This window comes from Petaurus breviceps, unplaced genomic scaffold (genome assembly GCF_028583685.1).
Source record: "Petaurus breviceps papuanus isolate PSGF00001 unplaced genomic scaffold, PetGlider_PUasm1.0 186, whole genome shotgun sequence".
Classification (NCBI taxonomy): domain Eukaryota; kingdom Metazoa; phylum Chordata; class Mammalia; order Diprotodontia; family Petauridae; genus Petaurus; species Petaurus breviceps.
Window position 1 is genome coordinate 25,231,239 of NW_027185798.1, and position 15,156 is coordinate 25,246,394.

The 15,156-nt window shown below is 39.7% G+C and overlaps 1 protein-coding gene across 3 annotated transcripts in view; it reads right to left on the minus strand.

Moving 5' to 3' along the window:
- The window catches only part of MYO1D (myosin ID), a 423,241-nt gene that overhangs the window by 110,157 nt on the left and 297,928 nt on the right, over positions 1 to 15,156 (minus strand). For all 3 annotated transcript variants that reach the window (XM_069089918.1, XM_069089920.1, XM_069089919.1), the window contains exon 21: positions 10,415 to 10,569. In XM_069089918.1, the coding sequence (XP_068946019.1) occupies positions 10,415 to 10,569 (155 nt within the window). The remainder of the gene's footprint in view (positions 1 to 10,414; positions 10,570 to 15,156) is intronic.

Sequence of the window (15,156 nt, forward strand, 5' to 3'; positions counted from 1 at the left end):
TATTTTTGTGCATTCCTAGCCAGAGATTGTTTTGCTTAGAACCAATTCCTCCCTTAATCTACTGTCTCTGGAACTTTGCATTCTCTCCTTTCCCCTCTATTTTCCTGTTGAGTGAAATGTATTTCTGTACCCAATTATGGATGTATATTTTCTCTTCTGACCAGTTCAGATGAGAGTGAGGTTCCAGATTCAACTCCTTATACCCTTCTTCCTTATACCCAACTTCCTTCCTATGAATCCTGATTATGTAAAGTGGTTTTACTTAACCTTCCTTTCCCTTCCTCTCTTGCCTCAGACCCAGTGTAAGTCTCTATCAAGACATACCAGACCCATTCATAGGCCTTCTGTCAAATTAGACACCCTCTATGATCCCTGATAAAGATAGGATTCAGAGGGGACACATGTATCATCTCCCTATATTAGAATGGAAGCAGTTTATCCTTACTTAGTCCCTTATGATTATTCATTTATGTTTTCCTTTTTTATATTTCCTTTAATTCCTGTTTTGAATTTCATAATTTCTCCATAACTTTGGTCTTTTCATCAGGGATACTGGAAGTCCTTGTTTCATTAAATGTCCATATGATTATACTTAGTCTTGCTATGTAAATTATTCTTGGCTGTAAGTTTGTATCCTTTACCTTTTGGAATATTATATTCCCAGCTCTCTGTTCCTTTAAAGTGGTGTTTACTAAATTGTACATGATCTTGATTGAAGCTTTTTGGTGCTTGAATTCTTTCTTTCTGGATGTTTGCAGTATTTTTTCTTTGACTGGAGGCTTTGGATTTTGGCTATAATATTCTTGGGAGTTTTCATTGTGGGATTTCTTTCAAGGGGATGACCAATGGATTTTTTTCTATTTCCATTTTGCTCTCTGGTTTGGCAGAGTGTCTATTAAGCACTTATTATGTGTTGGACACAGTGCCAATCATAAATACTGAACAATCAAGCAAGACAGTCCCTCAAGGAGCTTACATAAAAGGGTGAGGTAAGGGGTATGCATGCAGGGACATTGTGGAGGACAATGGGAAAGAGAAGGTGAAGGTTACCCTATCAGAGCCTGGCATCCTGAGCACAGGGGTGGGGGTGGAGGAAGATGGGAATGATGGCATAGGGTAGAGATGGCTAGGAGGAAACACAGAGGTCTGGTTCTAGGTAGTTTGTGTCTTTGTGAATTTTTAGGATGCAGTTAATGATGTGCATCAACCTTGCTATTATACATATTTTTGTCATCACTTACTGAGCACATGCTGTCCAGGGTTATAGTGGTGGGATTGGTTAGGGATAGGTCTGATTATATACCCATGAACTGGATAAAACTAGGAACCTGGAACCTGATGGAGCCATGGCCCCCAGTGGCCTGAAACAGAGATATACCCTGCTAGTTAGCTGGAAGAAGAACATGTGCCCAGAAACTTGGGGCTGCTGACAATAAGAGTGAAATAAAATCTGGGGAAACTGTTTTAGATCTAGGAAACAAGGGTTGTCCACTGTGTTGCTAGGCAGATACTTTGTTAATTTTTTTTTTTTTTAATCATCTATATTATTTGTGAATTTGCTCTTTCCCTATGAGTAAAGCCCCTGCCTAAACACCATACTAGTTCAGATCTGTAATAAGTGTTGGGGTAGAGATTCCCAGGGTGTCCTGGTAGAGGGGAGTGAGTGCTAGGAAAGGTGCCAAGAAGGGATTAGAGAAGAAAGACATGGGACTTCAGGACCAATGCTAGTCAAAATATTTGTCCTGGGAGTGACAGACTGCTGGGATTGGACCCTGGCTCTATCATCGTGCCATATATTATGGGACTGGATTGTGTTCCAGTTAACAGTTTATTGCAAATTGACATTGTTTTTTAAATTTAAAATTGTAAGCTTCTGGAGAGCAGAGACAAAGTTTGTAATCATTATTATTTTTTTATGCACCAGGCTAGCCATAGTGTGAATACTCAAAAAAATACTTGTCGAATTAAATTCACTCAGCTGTCTGAGCCAGCAAAGGCAGGCTTCTCAGAGTCTATGAGTGTTTGACAAACATCTACCTGCCTGGAATAAATGAACCATTCAAGAACTTGAAGGAGCATTAGAGGTTGTTTAGTCTGATCTCCTTTCACAAATGAGGGAACCAAGGTCTGGAGAGGGGGTTTGGAGGAAGGGTGAGTTAAGTGACTTGAAGTCATATAACTGAGTATTAGAGCAGGACTGGAGTTCAGGTTTTCTGACTCTTAAGCACACTGCTTTCCACCAACCTTCATCCCTCAGAGATAACAACATTTATCTGAACAACTGTACCTTTCCAGAGTCTGACACCATTTCCACTTACACTACCATTTTAAATGGTCTCAACAATTGGCATATCATAAATGCCAATCCTCTGCTTGGTGTGCCTAGCTGTATGCTAATATGCTCACCTCAACCTGATTTTACCATAGGGAGAACCGTAAATAGTGGGCGATCAAAACAACTTTGTATGGGGGACTGAATAACCAACTCAGAGAAAGGCCCCCGGAGATGCTGTAAGAAAGGACAGCTTCCCACCATGTGGTGCAGCTGTGGGCTTTGATCACATGTTGTCTTGTGACATTTCTTGGTCTTCTGTGTTGTCATTTAACATTTTGTGTGTTTCTGCTTCATCTCCTTGACTAAGCTGTAAGCTTCTTGGAGGCAGGGACCAATTCTTATTAACCTTTGTATGCCTCTCGGAGCCTAGCACAAGGCCTTGCCTGTGCTGGACAATCACTGGATTGACAGAATCCAACATGTAAGAATCAGGAATTGGATGGTTGTTGTTAGTAATGGTTTGAGGTCGATTACCATCACAAGAAGCAGAATTAAAATCATGAACAGAGTCTGTAAACAGCAGCTGCAGCCACAGATCAAAGAACAGTGTGCACATGTGCATTTTCACACCCACCATATGTGTAACATGGGGATGCTAAGGGATGCAAAATGGGGAGGGGCAAGTTCATGTGTTTTATTCCCTTGACCCTGGGACAAATAGGAGTCAAACAGGTAAATTCTGATTAGGAGAAGAATAATAGCAGCTGATTCCAAGTCAGGAATTCTTAGCACGTGCGTGCATGCTTGCGTGTGTGTGTGTGTGTGTGTGTGTGTGTGTGTGTGTGTGTGTGTGTGTGAGAGAGAGAGAGAGAGAGAGAGAGAGAGATGGACCCCATTGGTCAGTTTGATGGAACCTGTACATGCCTTCTCAGAATAAGATTTTTAAGTGCACAGAATATATATAGGATTAAAAAGGAAACTAATTGTATTGAAATACAGCGATCAAAATAGTAAAATAAAAAGTTCATGTACCCCAGGTTCAGAAACCCTACTGTAAGTAGTGCTTCCTAAATCTGCATATAAATATATCATATTTTAAGTTTTTTTTTTTTTTTAAAAAAATTCTTTGCAAATAGATCATCAAGGTCAGGAAAACCCAGTGCAGTTGGGAAGTCAGACTAGGGCAGTCTGCAAGTTGGGAGATGGTTATAAAGGATGCTACTGACTAGGGCCTTGGAATAAAGGAAATAAAGCAATCTTTTGCCTCCTTCCTCCTGCGTGTCTGTCTGTCTGTCTCTCATCTTTGCCTTCCTTTCTCTTTATTCTTCCTGTCAATTCCCTCTTTATCCTTCTTGGCGCCAACACAGCTTGAGAGGCTGGTGTGATGAATCTTTGTCTGACTCTGTTCCTCTTTTTACAGGAGATCTTAAAAAGCCCACAAGTGAAGTGATCCCTAAGCTCTGGAAACCAACGCTAGAGAAATAGGTCAAATTTCCAGCCGAAATTCAATGACTGTACTCTCCCTCCTCCTTTAATTAAGCAAATATTAAAGATACTGAATGAGAAAAACAAGAGGCAGATGGCATTGACTTCCTGGCTCCCTTCCATGAAAATAGAAGAGGAAAAATAAGAAATTTCTATGCTTGAGATTGGTGTGATGCTGAGACTCCCGGCAGAGAGACAGGCAAATGCCTGGACAGCTGCTTAAGGCAGATGGGTCCTTTGAGAGCTTAATATTTGCCGAGTTGATGGTGAATCCATAGTCAGGGCAGCCAACTTGAGACCATCTGTTTAGTAGTGGGCAGAAAGGCTTCTAAACAGCAGGTAGCTGCTGCTCAGGGTGAGAAACCAACCAAGAGCTAAATCAGCAGTATTTATAACCTCTGTAAAGCAAACACATCTAGCAAACAGCTGGCACACAGGCCATAGAAAGGAAACCTCAGCTTGTGTTCATGCCATGCCCAGCAGGGCACTGTGGGCCACGGGATTTCAAGAGATTGTATGCCACAGTACTCATATATGACAAGACATACCCATTCATTTAAGAATGCTCTTTGACCTCTTCCACTTTCCAAAGCAGAAAAAGATAATAAGAATAATAATCATACCTTTTATATACAAAGCAATTTCAAAACAAGAAGCTGGGGTGTAGCAAGTGTTAATAAGCAGAAAGGCAGGGTCATTCAGGAAGACTAGACTTACAAAGATACAGAAATACCACTATTGATGAGGGCACCTTCCAATGACGTGATGGCTTCTCAGAAGCTTTTGATCATAATCAGAGGTAGAAATAATGTAAGAGGAATAAAGCCACACAGTGGGGTGATGAAGAGAGATTATTATATTAAAAATATCAAACATGGGCTGAAATAGAATCAAATGTTCCAGGAGACATAAAAGCTGCAGCCGAGATTCCTTGGGGGCAGGGGCAGTGGATGGCAGACACTGGGGACAGTAGAGAAGGGCCCTATCTTTCTCTCTCTGTAAGGTCTAGAGATGGAAGATCTTTGCTACAGGATGGACAGTAGGTGATAGAAAATGATGGAGACAAGTTAAAGGTTTCATGATCGTAATCACCTCTTCTTTCACAACATGACTAAGGGGAGATATGTTTAATATAATATTGCATGCCATCTTGGGGAAGGGGAAGAAGAGGGAGGGAGAAAAATCTGGAACTCAAAATTTTATAAAAGTGAATGTTGAAAACGAAAAATGAATAAATAAAATAAAAAAGAAACAATAAAACAAAGTTAAAAGAATGAAAAAAACCACCACCTTCACCATCACCAGTATTTCCATGGACTATTTTGAGGAAGAAGAGGTCCTTCTGTTTAGGGGAGAAGGGAGGAAGGGAAACATGGGCCAACCGTGTTGACTCAGTGTGACTTCAGGGTCATCCCCCATTTCCTTCAAACAGTTAATTGCCAATATTTGCGATTACAGTTCCATCAAGAAAAGGGAAACAGGAAAAATCTTTTATACCCGCAGCTCTAGCTATAAAGCCTAAGGGGGGGGGGAGGTGGAGCTGCCATAAAACTTGAGTGAGAACGAGTTTCTTTGGAGTGTTAAATTATCATCAGTCAGACCATCCACAAGTAGAAGTGACTCGTTCCTAATTTTTTTTCTGGTTTTGACTGAGAAATGACAGAGAACAGAGGGAAAGGCACTGGTATCCTGGAGGCTTAAGATGGTCAGAAAGACTGCATTGGGAACAGGACAGCTTCAAAACTGGCCAGGCCTAAACTTCCAATGGATTTAAACAGAAACTTCTCATTGAAGTATTTCTGTCATGCAGTTACAAAGGCAAGAGTTCTGTTTTCCATCATTTATGATACATATTTCTCTCCTCTCCTCCCCTTTCCTTTCTCTCTGTCTCTCTCTCCTACCTTCTCTTCCTTCTCCCCCCTCCTTTATGTCTCTTTCTTTTTTCCTCCCTCCTTCCTCCCCTCTCAACACAGTTGATTTTGTATTAAAAAAAAAATTTATTAACAGGGAATTTACCATTTGAGTCACCAAAGTACTTAGGCCTGTCTATTTGAGATAAAGCCTTCTAGAAACAGCATTTTCCAAGTATTTCCATTCTTGGGGGAGGGGGATGGGAAGGGTGGGCAATGCCCCTTTTTCCCACCCTCATTTCTTCCTTCCAGAACTCCGCTAAGAATTTTCCTGTCTACTTCCAGTCCTAATTTGTCCTTACAACTGCACATACTTATGTCTTTGAGGCCGTGACCCTTGGTCTATCTGCCATCAAATTATTTTGACTCGGTACCTCATTGTCATCCTTGGCCAATGAACCATAACCTCCTCATCAGGAAGGTGATCTAGAAGATAAAGCACTTCTCTAGCATTCTGCTCTCAGCATTCCTCTCAAATGATTTTTGTGTGACTATAGGAGTCATCTTGTTTCTTAGTTCTTCAATTTCCATTAGTTAAAAGAATTCAAATGAGCTAGGAAGAACTGAATTAAAATCCTGCCCCAGATGCTTACTAGCTGTATGACCTTGGGCAAGTCACTTGAACTGTTTCCCTTGCTTCAGGGGTAAAATGAGGGGGTTAGACGAGATGGTTTCTGAGGTCCTTTCCAGCTCTGAGTAGGTGATCCCATAATTCTCTGGTTTAAAACACATCTGATAATGTGAAAATGCCAAAAAAAAATTAAACTGGATTAGATTTTACAGTTTAATGCCATACCTGACTGACTTCCACCCATAAATACACTCTAAACATTTATACGGGGAAATGAACAAAGCTGAGTCAGGCAACTGTGCACCTGGTTCCAAAGAAATGACATCTGAATCAACCTTTTACTGAAAAATCCAAGTTAATGAGGACATCATAAAATGGTAGTAATGTATCCTTATCAGTTCAGGAAATATCATTTAGCCAGAAGAAGGACCTGGCTATTTATGAAATTCTCCTCCTCCCCTCCTTTTTATGGACTGGACCTGCAAACTTTCCTCCGTGGGGATCACTGGAGCTGAAGCTCTTAGCAACTTGTGGGGTTTGAGGGGCGAAGTGACTTGGCAATGGATAAGAATATTAATGCTACAACTGTTATAATTTTATTATGAATGATGTAATAATTATATATAATAGTAATAACACTTACATAGTGCCTCCTAAATGCTGGGCACTGTGCTATACATAGTATCATTATTATCTCATTTGATCCTGACAACAATCCTCAGAGGATTACACCAGGGAGACTGAGGCAAACAGAGTGACTTTACCCAAGGTCACCCAGCTGGGAAGTATCTGAGTCTAGATTTGAACTCAGATCTTTCTGACTCAAGGCTCAGTGTTCTGTCCATTGGGCCACCTCAGCTGTCCAAGTCAGGACACATCAATACAGACATTTCTGATATGAAGGCCAGCTCTCTATTCATTTTTTCTTCTTTTTTGGAGGGCAATTGGGATTAAGTGACTTGTGCAAGGTCACACGGCTAGTTTTTGTGTTAAGTGTCTGAGGCCAGATTTGAACTCAGGTCCTCCTGACTCCAGGGCCTGTGCTCTATTCACGGCGCCACCTAGCCGCCCCCTCTCTATCGATTATTCCACAGCAGCCTTCTGCTTATTGACCTCCTTAATATGAAGTTTCCTGAGACCAGAAAAGTCTGGTTGGAAGCACAGACAAGAATCTTTGGAATGACAACTGATAAAAACCCATCCCAAAGTACATAGTGGGAAAAGAAATGGTATGGAGGGTTAAGAATTGTAATTTCATGCTGAAGCTCTGAATTCTCAACAATTAAAAAAATCCCAAACCAAAAATATCTTTTAAAATCCTCACCTAGACAGGTTTACTTAATTTTTTAAAGATAATAATGACTGATAAAAGGGGCTGGATTGACTTGCTGACTAGCTTGTCTCAAGAATAATATTTAAGGACAGAAAGCATGATTCCACAATGGCACAGTGGGAAAGAATCAAGATCTTAACCCTTTTACATAAATGAATGAAACCCATGAAGCAGAGATGATATATACCAGGTGTGTTTGCTGTACTAGATTTTTCAATGCCAACAGGATTTAGATTTGAAAGGTTTCTGTGCCTGTGGTATATACTGTTGTTGTTCGGCTGTTTCAGTCACGTCTGATCTTCGTGATCAATTCTTCATGACTCCTTTTAGGGCTTTCTTGGCAAAGATACTGGAGGGGTTTGCTGTTTCCTTCTTCAGCTCATTTTTTACAGACGAGGAATTGAAGCAAACAGGGTTAAGTGACTTGCCCAGGGTCACACAGCTAGTAAGTATCTAAGGCTGGATTTGAACTCAGGAAGATGGAGTCTTCCTGAGTCCAGGTCAGGCATTCTATCCAAAGTGCCACCTAGCAACCACCTTGTGGTATGCGTCTCCTTAATAAAACTGTTACTAAATCCCAACTTGTGGATCAGTTACATAAGAATAAATGAACTTAAATTTTTCCCTACAAATAATATATATATATATATATTTTTGCTTTTTTTTTTGGAGGGCAATTGGGGTTAAGTAACTTGCTCAAAGTCACACAGCTAGTTTTTTTGGGTGTGTGTGTTAAGTGTCTGAGGCCGGATTTGAATACAAATAATATTTTTAAGATGTTCTGATAATGATTTCTCATATACCATTCAACAGCCTTAAGCAGGGGTCCCAAACCTGGGATCTGTGAACCTAATTAAAAAATACTCCCATAACTGTATTTCAATATAATTGATTTCCTTGGTAATCCTATGTGTTTTATGTTATACTTTAAAAACCATCCTTCTGAGAAAGGGTTCAGACTGCCAAAGTGGGGGAGGTCCATGACAAGAGAAATGAAGACCTCCTGATCCTGGGTGTGTCCCTAAGACCAAGGCCTTAAATTTTGTCTCCCTTCCTACAAGTATACAATAAATTAACGAATAGATGTAAGAAATCAATATGATACATTTTGCAATTAAAAAGAAAGTGGGTTCGTTGAATGGCGATAAAATGAAATCCTTGTGATTCTTCCCTAGCAACGCTGAGATTTTTCTGCACTGCTAGGTGATAGCTTCACCCATCCTAACAACAGTAAGATTTTTTTTTTAGGCTATCTAAATTATATAACAATCTTATGTAACTCAGGATCTGATGTCTACATTAGGTTTTCCATCTTTTTTTTTCCTCCAGACCTCTCATTTCTCACCCGGGTCCTCTCTTTACCCTCTCAGCCACTAAAACACAAGGCTACTGTGCATAGGTCAAAGCCACAAATTTACAATTAACATTTAAATTTCACAAGCAACCTAAAGAATAGAGAATGTTGTCAGCAACACTGCGGGCAGTTTCTGAGCTCCTTGGACACCATCTAATCCAGTACTGGCAAGCTCTCTTTGATTCTGTAGAACCATGACACTGTGCTGGATATGAACAGGAGTTCCAAGAAAAAGATTGTCATCAATATAATCTGGAGCCAGCACAGTGTGGTGGAGACAGAGTTGGCCCTGGAGCCAAAAAGACCTGAGCTCAAGGCCTACCTCTGACCCATATTGGCTTTGTCACCCTGGCCAAGTCACTTAACCTCTTAGTACATCTATAAGGTGCAGAGAAGGTGCCTCATTCTAGACTTCTCCACATCAATGAAATCACAGGCCCAGGCTCTACCCCCATATTATCCTTATTCATATTAAGATCTCCTCTCCTTTATCCTTCCATACCCATCATCAAGCAAACAGGGTTAAGAGACTTGCCCAAGGTCATACAGCGAGTAGGTATCTGAGGCTGGATTTGAACTCCTGAAGATGGGTCTTCCTGACTCCAGGCCCACCACTCTATCCACTGCACCCAACTGCCCACCTTGTGGTATGTAGCTTCTTAATAAAGTTGTTTGCTAAATTCCTACTTGCTCTTCAATTGCATAATCTTTCCTCCATAATCTTTTTTTTTTCAGATTCATTCCCTCCTACCTAATTTCACAATCACTGCCCCAACTCCATGCCTTTATCACCTCACGTTAGGATGACTATCAGAACTGCCACTTTCTCCTCCCTTTTAATGTCAGAACAATCTTCCTTAAATACAGACTTCACATCATTCCTCTAGCCCCAAGAGTGTGCAGTGATTATTTGTGGCTTTTTCTACCAAAACCAAATTCCTCAGCCTACTATCCAAGGTCCTTTGCCAAAAGGCTGCTTTATTTCATGTAACTCCTTACCATCACTACTCCATTCCATCTAAGACAATTTGCTGACCATGCCTTTCCCTCCCTTAATCTGATTTCCATTCTCTATCTCATCATTTAGATATTAAAGTTATATCACATCATATTTTCTTACTTAAAACAAAACAAAACAAGATTCACAACTTGTTTTAAATTTGTAGTCTCTAACCAGCAGGCAGGAACAATATCCCTTAATTCTTCTCTTCTTTGAGATTAAAGGAGAAAGAATGGCTTGATTGGGTTTTAATAGTAGAATTCTCAAGTATTTTTGCTATCTGACCTGGGAACAAATCCTAATCTTGAAACCAAACCAAGCTTTGACCAAAGTATTCTAGGTGGAACGTTATTACATTAAGCAGGTTCTTTTTAGGGAAGAAAATGACCAGACAGAATTAAAGTGGCATAATGTAAGTTTACCAATAATCGCAATGAAAGATTTTAGCTCTCTTAGCTTGCTTCCTAGAATGAAGTCAAAACTCACCTCTTGAAATGATTTGCCAGAACCCCAACGAGTTCACCAATTCGACTCTCATTGGTTGGCTGTTTGCTGAAAAGGCAGACAATGAGGTCTTTGTTATCTTTTGTATGGAAAACCACAAGCTGGTCCTTTCCATTGGAGACACTCAACCCAGTCAACTGCAAAGAGAGTTAAAAAAATATCATAAGGCTTGTTTTCAAACACATGACTGACATGCTTATATTTGTGGATCTTCTCTCCACTTGTGATTAGAAGCAACCCAGAGATCTTTCTTAGAAAAGGACAAATGGACTCTTTTGTTCTTTATTTTTGGTCTATGCTGAAACTATTCCATTGAAACCTACACCTGATGCTGACATTTTCACAACCATACACACCAGTGCCCTCCAGGGTAAATTTCACTACTTTCAAGAAACAAGGCAAGGATTTATGTGCAGAAACTAGATGAATACAACATATTTCTCTCAGTAAATTTAGTTGTGTGCTTGCAAACCCACTACCATCTTTTTCATTTTTAAAGATTTTACTCAGAATTTATTATCACAAACTATGAGGTACCACAAATAACAATAGTCAAAGACTTTTAAAGACCGAGTTTAGTTTCACCATTTTGTAATAACCCATGGAGAATCCCTGGAGGATTGAGAAAAATGACAACAGTTAAAATACTGGTAAAGTAGCATCTATGAAAAGCTAATAGAATATGACAATCTGGAGATAAAGAAGGGGTCCTAACAAATTTGCAAAAAGATTTGTTACTTGTGGTAAATATAGCCTTCTCACTTTCAAAAAGATGAGCTTAAATTGCAGAGGATTCTAATCTATATTAGAAGATTTATGTCAGACTTTGGAAAGGACTTCTTACATACATGGATTTTAAGTGTCTAGAATAGTGAAGCTTGTAGATTCTTCTTAAAGAATTTATTGAGCTTTCTGTAACCAAAAGGATAAACTAACAATTGGAAATTTTGTTGCTATTGGGTCTTTTTAGTTGTGTTTGACTTCTTGACCTCATTTAGGGTTTCCTCGGCAGAGATAATGGAGTGATTTGCCATTTCCTTCTCCAGATCATCTGACAGATGAGGAAACTGAGACAAACAGGGTTAAGTGACTAGCCCAGGGTTACATAGCTTGCAAGTGTCTGAGACTGTATTTGAACTCACAAAGATGAGTCTTCCTGACCCCAAGGACAGTGCTCTATCTGCTGTGCCACTTTGCTACCTACTGGACAAACATGGTTCCCTTGTTCTGACAGTTTTCTCTGTAAAATAAAACACACTTGCAGAATGGTCTCTCCAATTGTCTTACTTATCTACTGCAGAGAACACAGAAGTGCCACCTTCTGATCACTTTGGTAGGTCACTAATGATAGATTCTCTCTGCTCCATAGAACATAAAAGTATGTGTGTGTGTGTGTGTGTGGCAGAAAATTGGTGGGACAGACAGGACCCTTTTGGAAGTCTATGAACCCCTTTTCAGAAGAATGTTTTAAAATGTATAGAATAAAATACACAGGATTACAAAGAAAACCAATTCTTTTTTTTTTTTTTGCTTTTTGGAGGACGATTGGGGTTAAGTGACTTGCCCAAGGTCACTTGGCTAGTTAAGTGTTAAGTGTCTGAGGCTGTATTTGAACTCAGGTCCTCCTGACTCCAGGGCCGGTGCTCTATTCACTGCGCCACCTAGCCGCCCCCAGAAAACCAATTCTATCACAACTGAGTTTAAGGACCCCGGATTAAGAATTTTTGATAGTCTAAAAGAAAAGCCTTTAAGATGCTTATAATTCAGCTGTAGAGACAGAAAAGTGATGCATGAAATGAGTGAAGCATACTTTTGCTACCTGCAAAAGCACATGAATGGTATGGAAAATCCCAGCACTCATAGCCTTGAAGATTAAACCACAGGCGAGGCCCCTAAAGGTCCAGAGATTTGTCTAAAGTCTCAGAGATAATAAATAGGCGAGCTGGGATTTGAACCCAGGTCAGCTGGCACCAAACTCGGTGTCTTTTCTACTATCTCATGCTATAAATACTGAGAAAAGTAGTTTAAAACTGGGCACAAGAGAATGCAACAAGGAAAAGATGGCTCCTCAAAGGAGATGAGGTTTTAGCTGCTTTTAAAAATGGAGTAAGGGGGGCAGCTAGGTGGTGCAGTGAATAGAGCACTGGCTCTGGAGTCAGGAGGACCTGAGTTCAAATCCGGCTTCAGACACTTAACACAAAAACTAGCTGTGTGACTTTGTGCAAGTCACTTAACCCCAATTGCCCTACAAAAAGCAAAAAAAAAAAAATGGAGTAAGAATGTGGGTTCATGGAGAGATGGGGATAGGTATTCCAGGAGAAAAGAATGACTCCTTAAACCTAGGTATATATGTATTATTTCTACTATATCATACTGACTCAATATAATGTAAATTGGCTGTCCACATTACCTTGTTTGGGGTAGCTAGGTGGTGCTGGGCCTGGAGTCAGGAAGACTCATCCTTGTGAGCTGAAATCTGACCTCAGACAAGGCACTTAACCCTATTTGCTTCAGTTTCCTCATCTGGAGAAGGAAATGGTAAACCAGTAGAGTATAAGGTTATAGATTTTATTGCTAAATTATACTCTCCATGAGGGCAGGGGCTCCATTTTCTCTCAACTTTGTCTCTCTGATACTACCCACTCTAGTAGAGGGTCCTTTGAATATAGGTACTTAATTATTGTTGAAATTAAGTGTCTACCCTCTCAGGAATGATCTCATTCAAGTCATTTAAAATGTAATCTAATTGAAACAATAGAGTATTTTCTATCAAGTTCAATGTCTAGCCTATCTACTCTAACCTGGAGATTTTATATATAACATTAGAAACTGAGCTGATTAAAAACATTTCACCAAAACGTTTGGTGAAAATCTTATAAAACAAAATTCTAAACCCAGAAGCCTGGGGGTTTTGGCTCCAGAAGCAATAAATGCAGGAAGACTAGAAATGGAAAAATATGGTCAAGGGGCAAGGCTGGAGTCTTCCAGAGGATGCTCTAAAGGACTCTTGAACAAAATCAATTCAACCAATACATTAATATGTGCAAAACTCTGAGGGAAGGGGGTAAGGTCAAGTTTCGAAATAACCGATGTGAAATATAATAAGGGCACATAAGGGATACAAAGAATTACCTACATGATCTCCAAAGAGGCAGTGATTGCTTCCAAATGGAGAGAATCAGATAACCCTTCATGGAAGAAATGGCATTTGGGCTAAGCCTCAACAGATGTGCAGGATTTGAAGAGCAGAGTCATGGGAGGAGGGGGAAGGAAGAAAGGAAGACATTCCAGCCACATTTATCCTGGGCCTTAAGAGTTTTTGCATACATATTATTCATTTGATCTTCATTGGAGAAAGAAGTTCAAGTATTATTTATTATACTTGTTTAAGAGAGGAGGAAACAAAGGGTCAGAAAGTTTAAGTGAATTCAAATACTTGTTTTTGATTGCAAGTTGTTTTATTTCTACTGTAACATACTGTCTCAATATAATGTTAACCAACTGCCCATATTACTTCATGAGGTGGTTCCGTGGATAGAGCCCTGGGCCTGGAGTCAGGAAGACTCATCTTCTGAGTTCAAATCCTGCTTCAGACACTTACTAGCTGTATGAACCTGGACAAATCACTTAACCTTGATTGTCTCAGTTTTCTCATCTGTAAAAATGAACTGGAGAAGGAAATGGCAAACCATTCTAGTATCTTTGCCAAGAAAACCCCAAATGGGGTCATGAAGAATCAGACTGAACAACAAATTACCTCATTAAGTATATTTAACCCCTAAGGTGACTGAAATATCTTACATCTTCAATGAATGCAGATATAAAACAATATTGGTCATCGAATCTCCAGTGTTGAGTACGGTACCTGGAACACAGTAGGTATTTAATAAATGTTTATTGATTGATTGGATTACTGTTGGTTGAACTGAAAATGGAAAAACAGTGAAAATGAATGAAATGTTTTATTTATCTAAATTTCTGACGAATAAGGTGAAGCTAGAAGATTGTGAAGAAAACTAAGTACTTTCAAAGGCTTTACTGAGTGCTGGATTCCATTGTATACAAAGGAGCTGGAAGCAAGGGACTTAAACTTGAGTACAAAAAGCAGCAAGACTTCATAAGAATGGCTTTGGGAAAGAAACCCAGTGTGAGCAGAGGTTTTCCATCTATTCTAAAGGCAGCACAAAAGGGCCTTTTAGAAATCCAAGTTGGAGCAAGAAGAAAGACAAGGACGAGATCCATTTGATGTTCAGGGGAGAGGGGACAATAGTAATAGACAACGTTGAGAAGACAGAACTACTCAACTTGTCTTTTTTGCTTATGTTTTCTCTACCCAAGTGAACTATCTTCAAACTGGGAAGGACAGAACAAAAATAGCTACTTGGACATTGAAAACAAAGGTAAATAGCCACCTTCAAAGAGTTCTAATCACCTGGTCCACACCTTGAATGATTTGCAAGCATATTGAAAAAGAGTGGGTGTGATTACATCTGGGATGTTTAAGGAAATGGATTGTGGGAGGCAATCTATGGAATTAGAGAAAGGGAAAATGTCTCATTCGTAAAAAAAAAAAAAAGCAATTGACTTTGATACCTAGTAATTATTCTAAAATATATGAAAAAACTGTACCAGTTTCAGGGCACTTTGCAAGGGAAGAGGTAACCATAATGAGACACCAAGAGGTCATTAAGAGCAAGTCATACAAAACTAAGAGAAGAACAAGC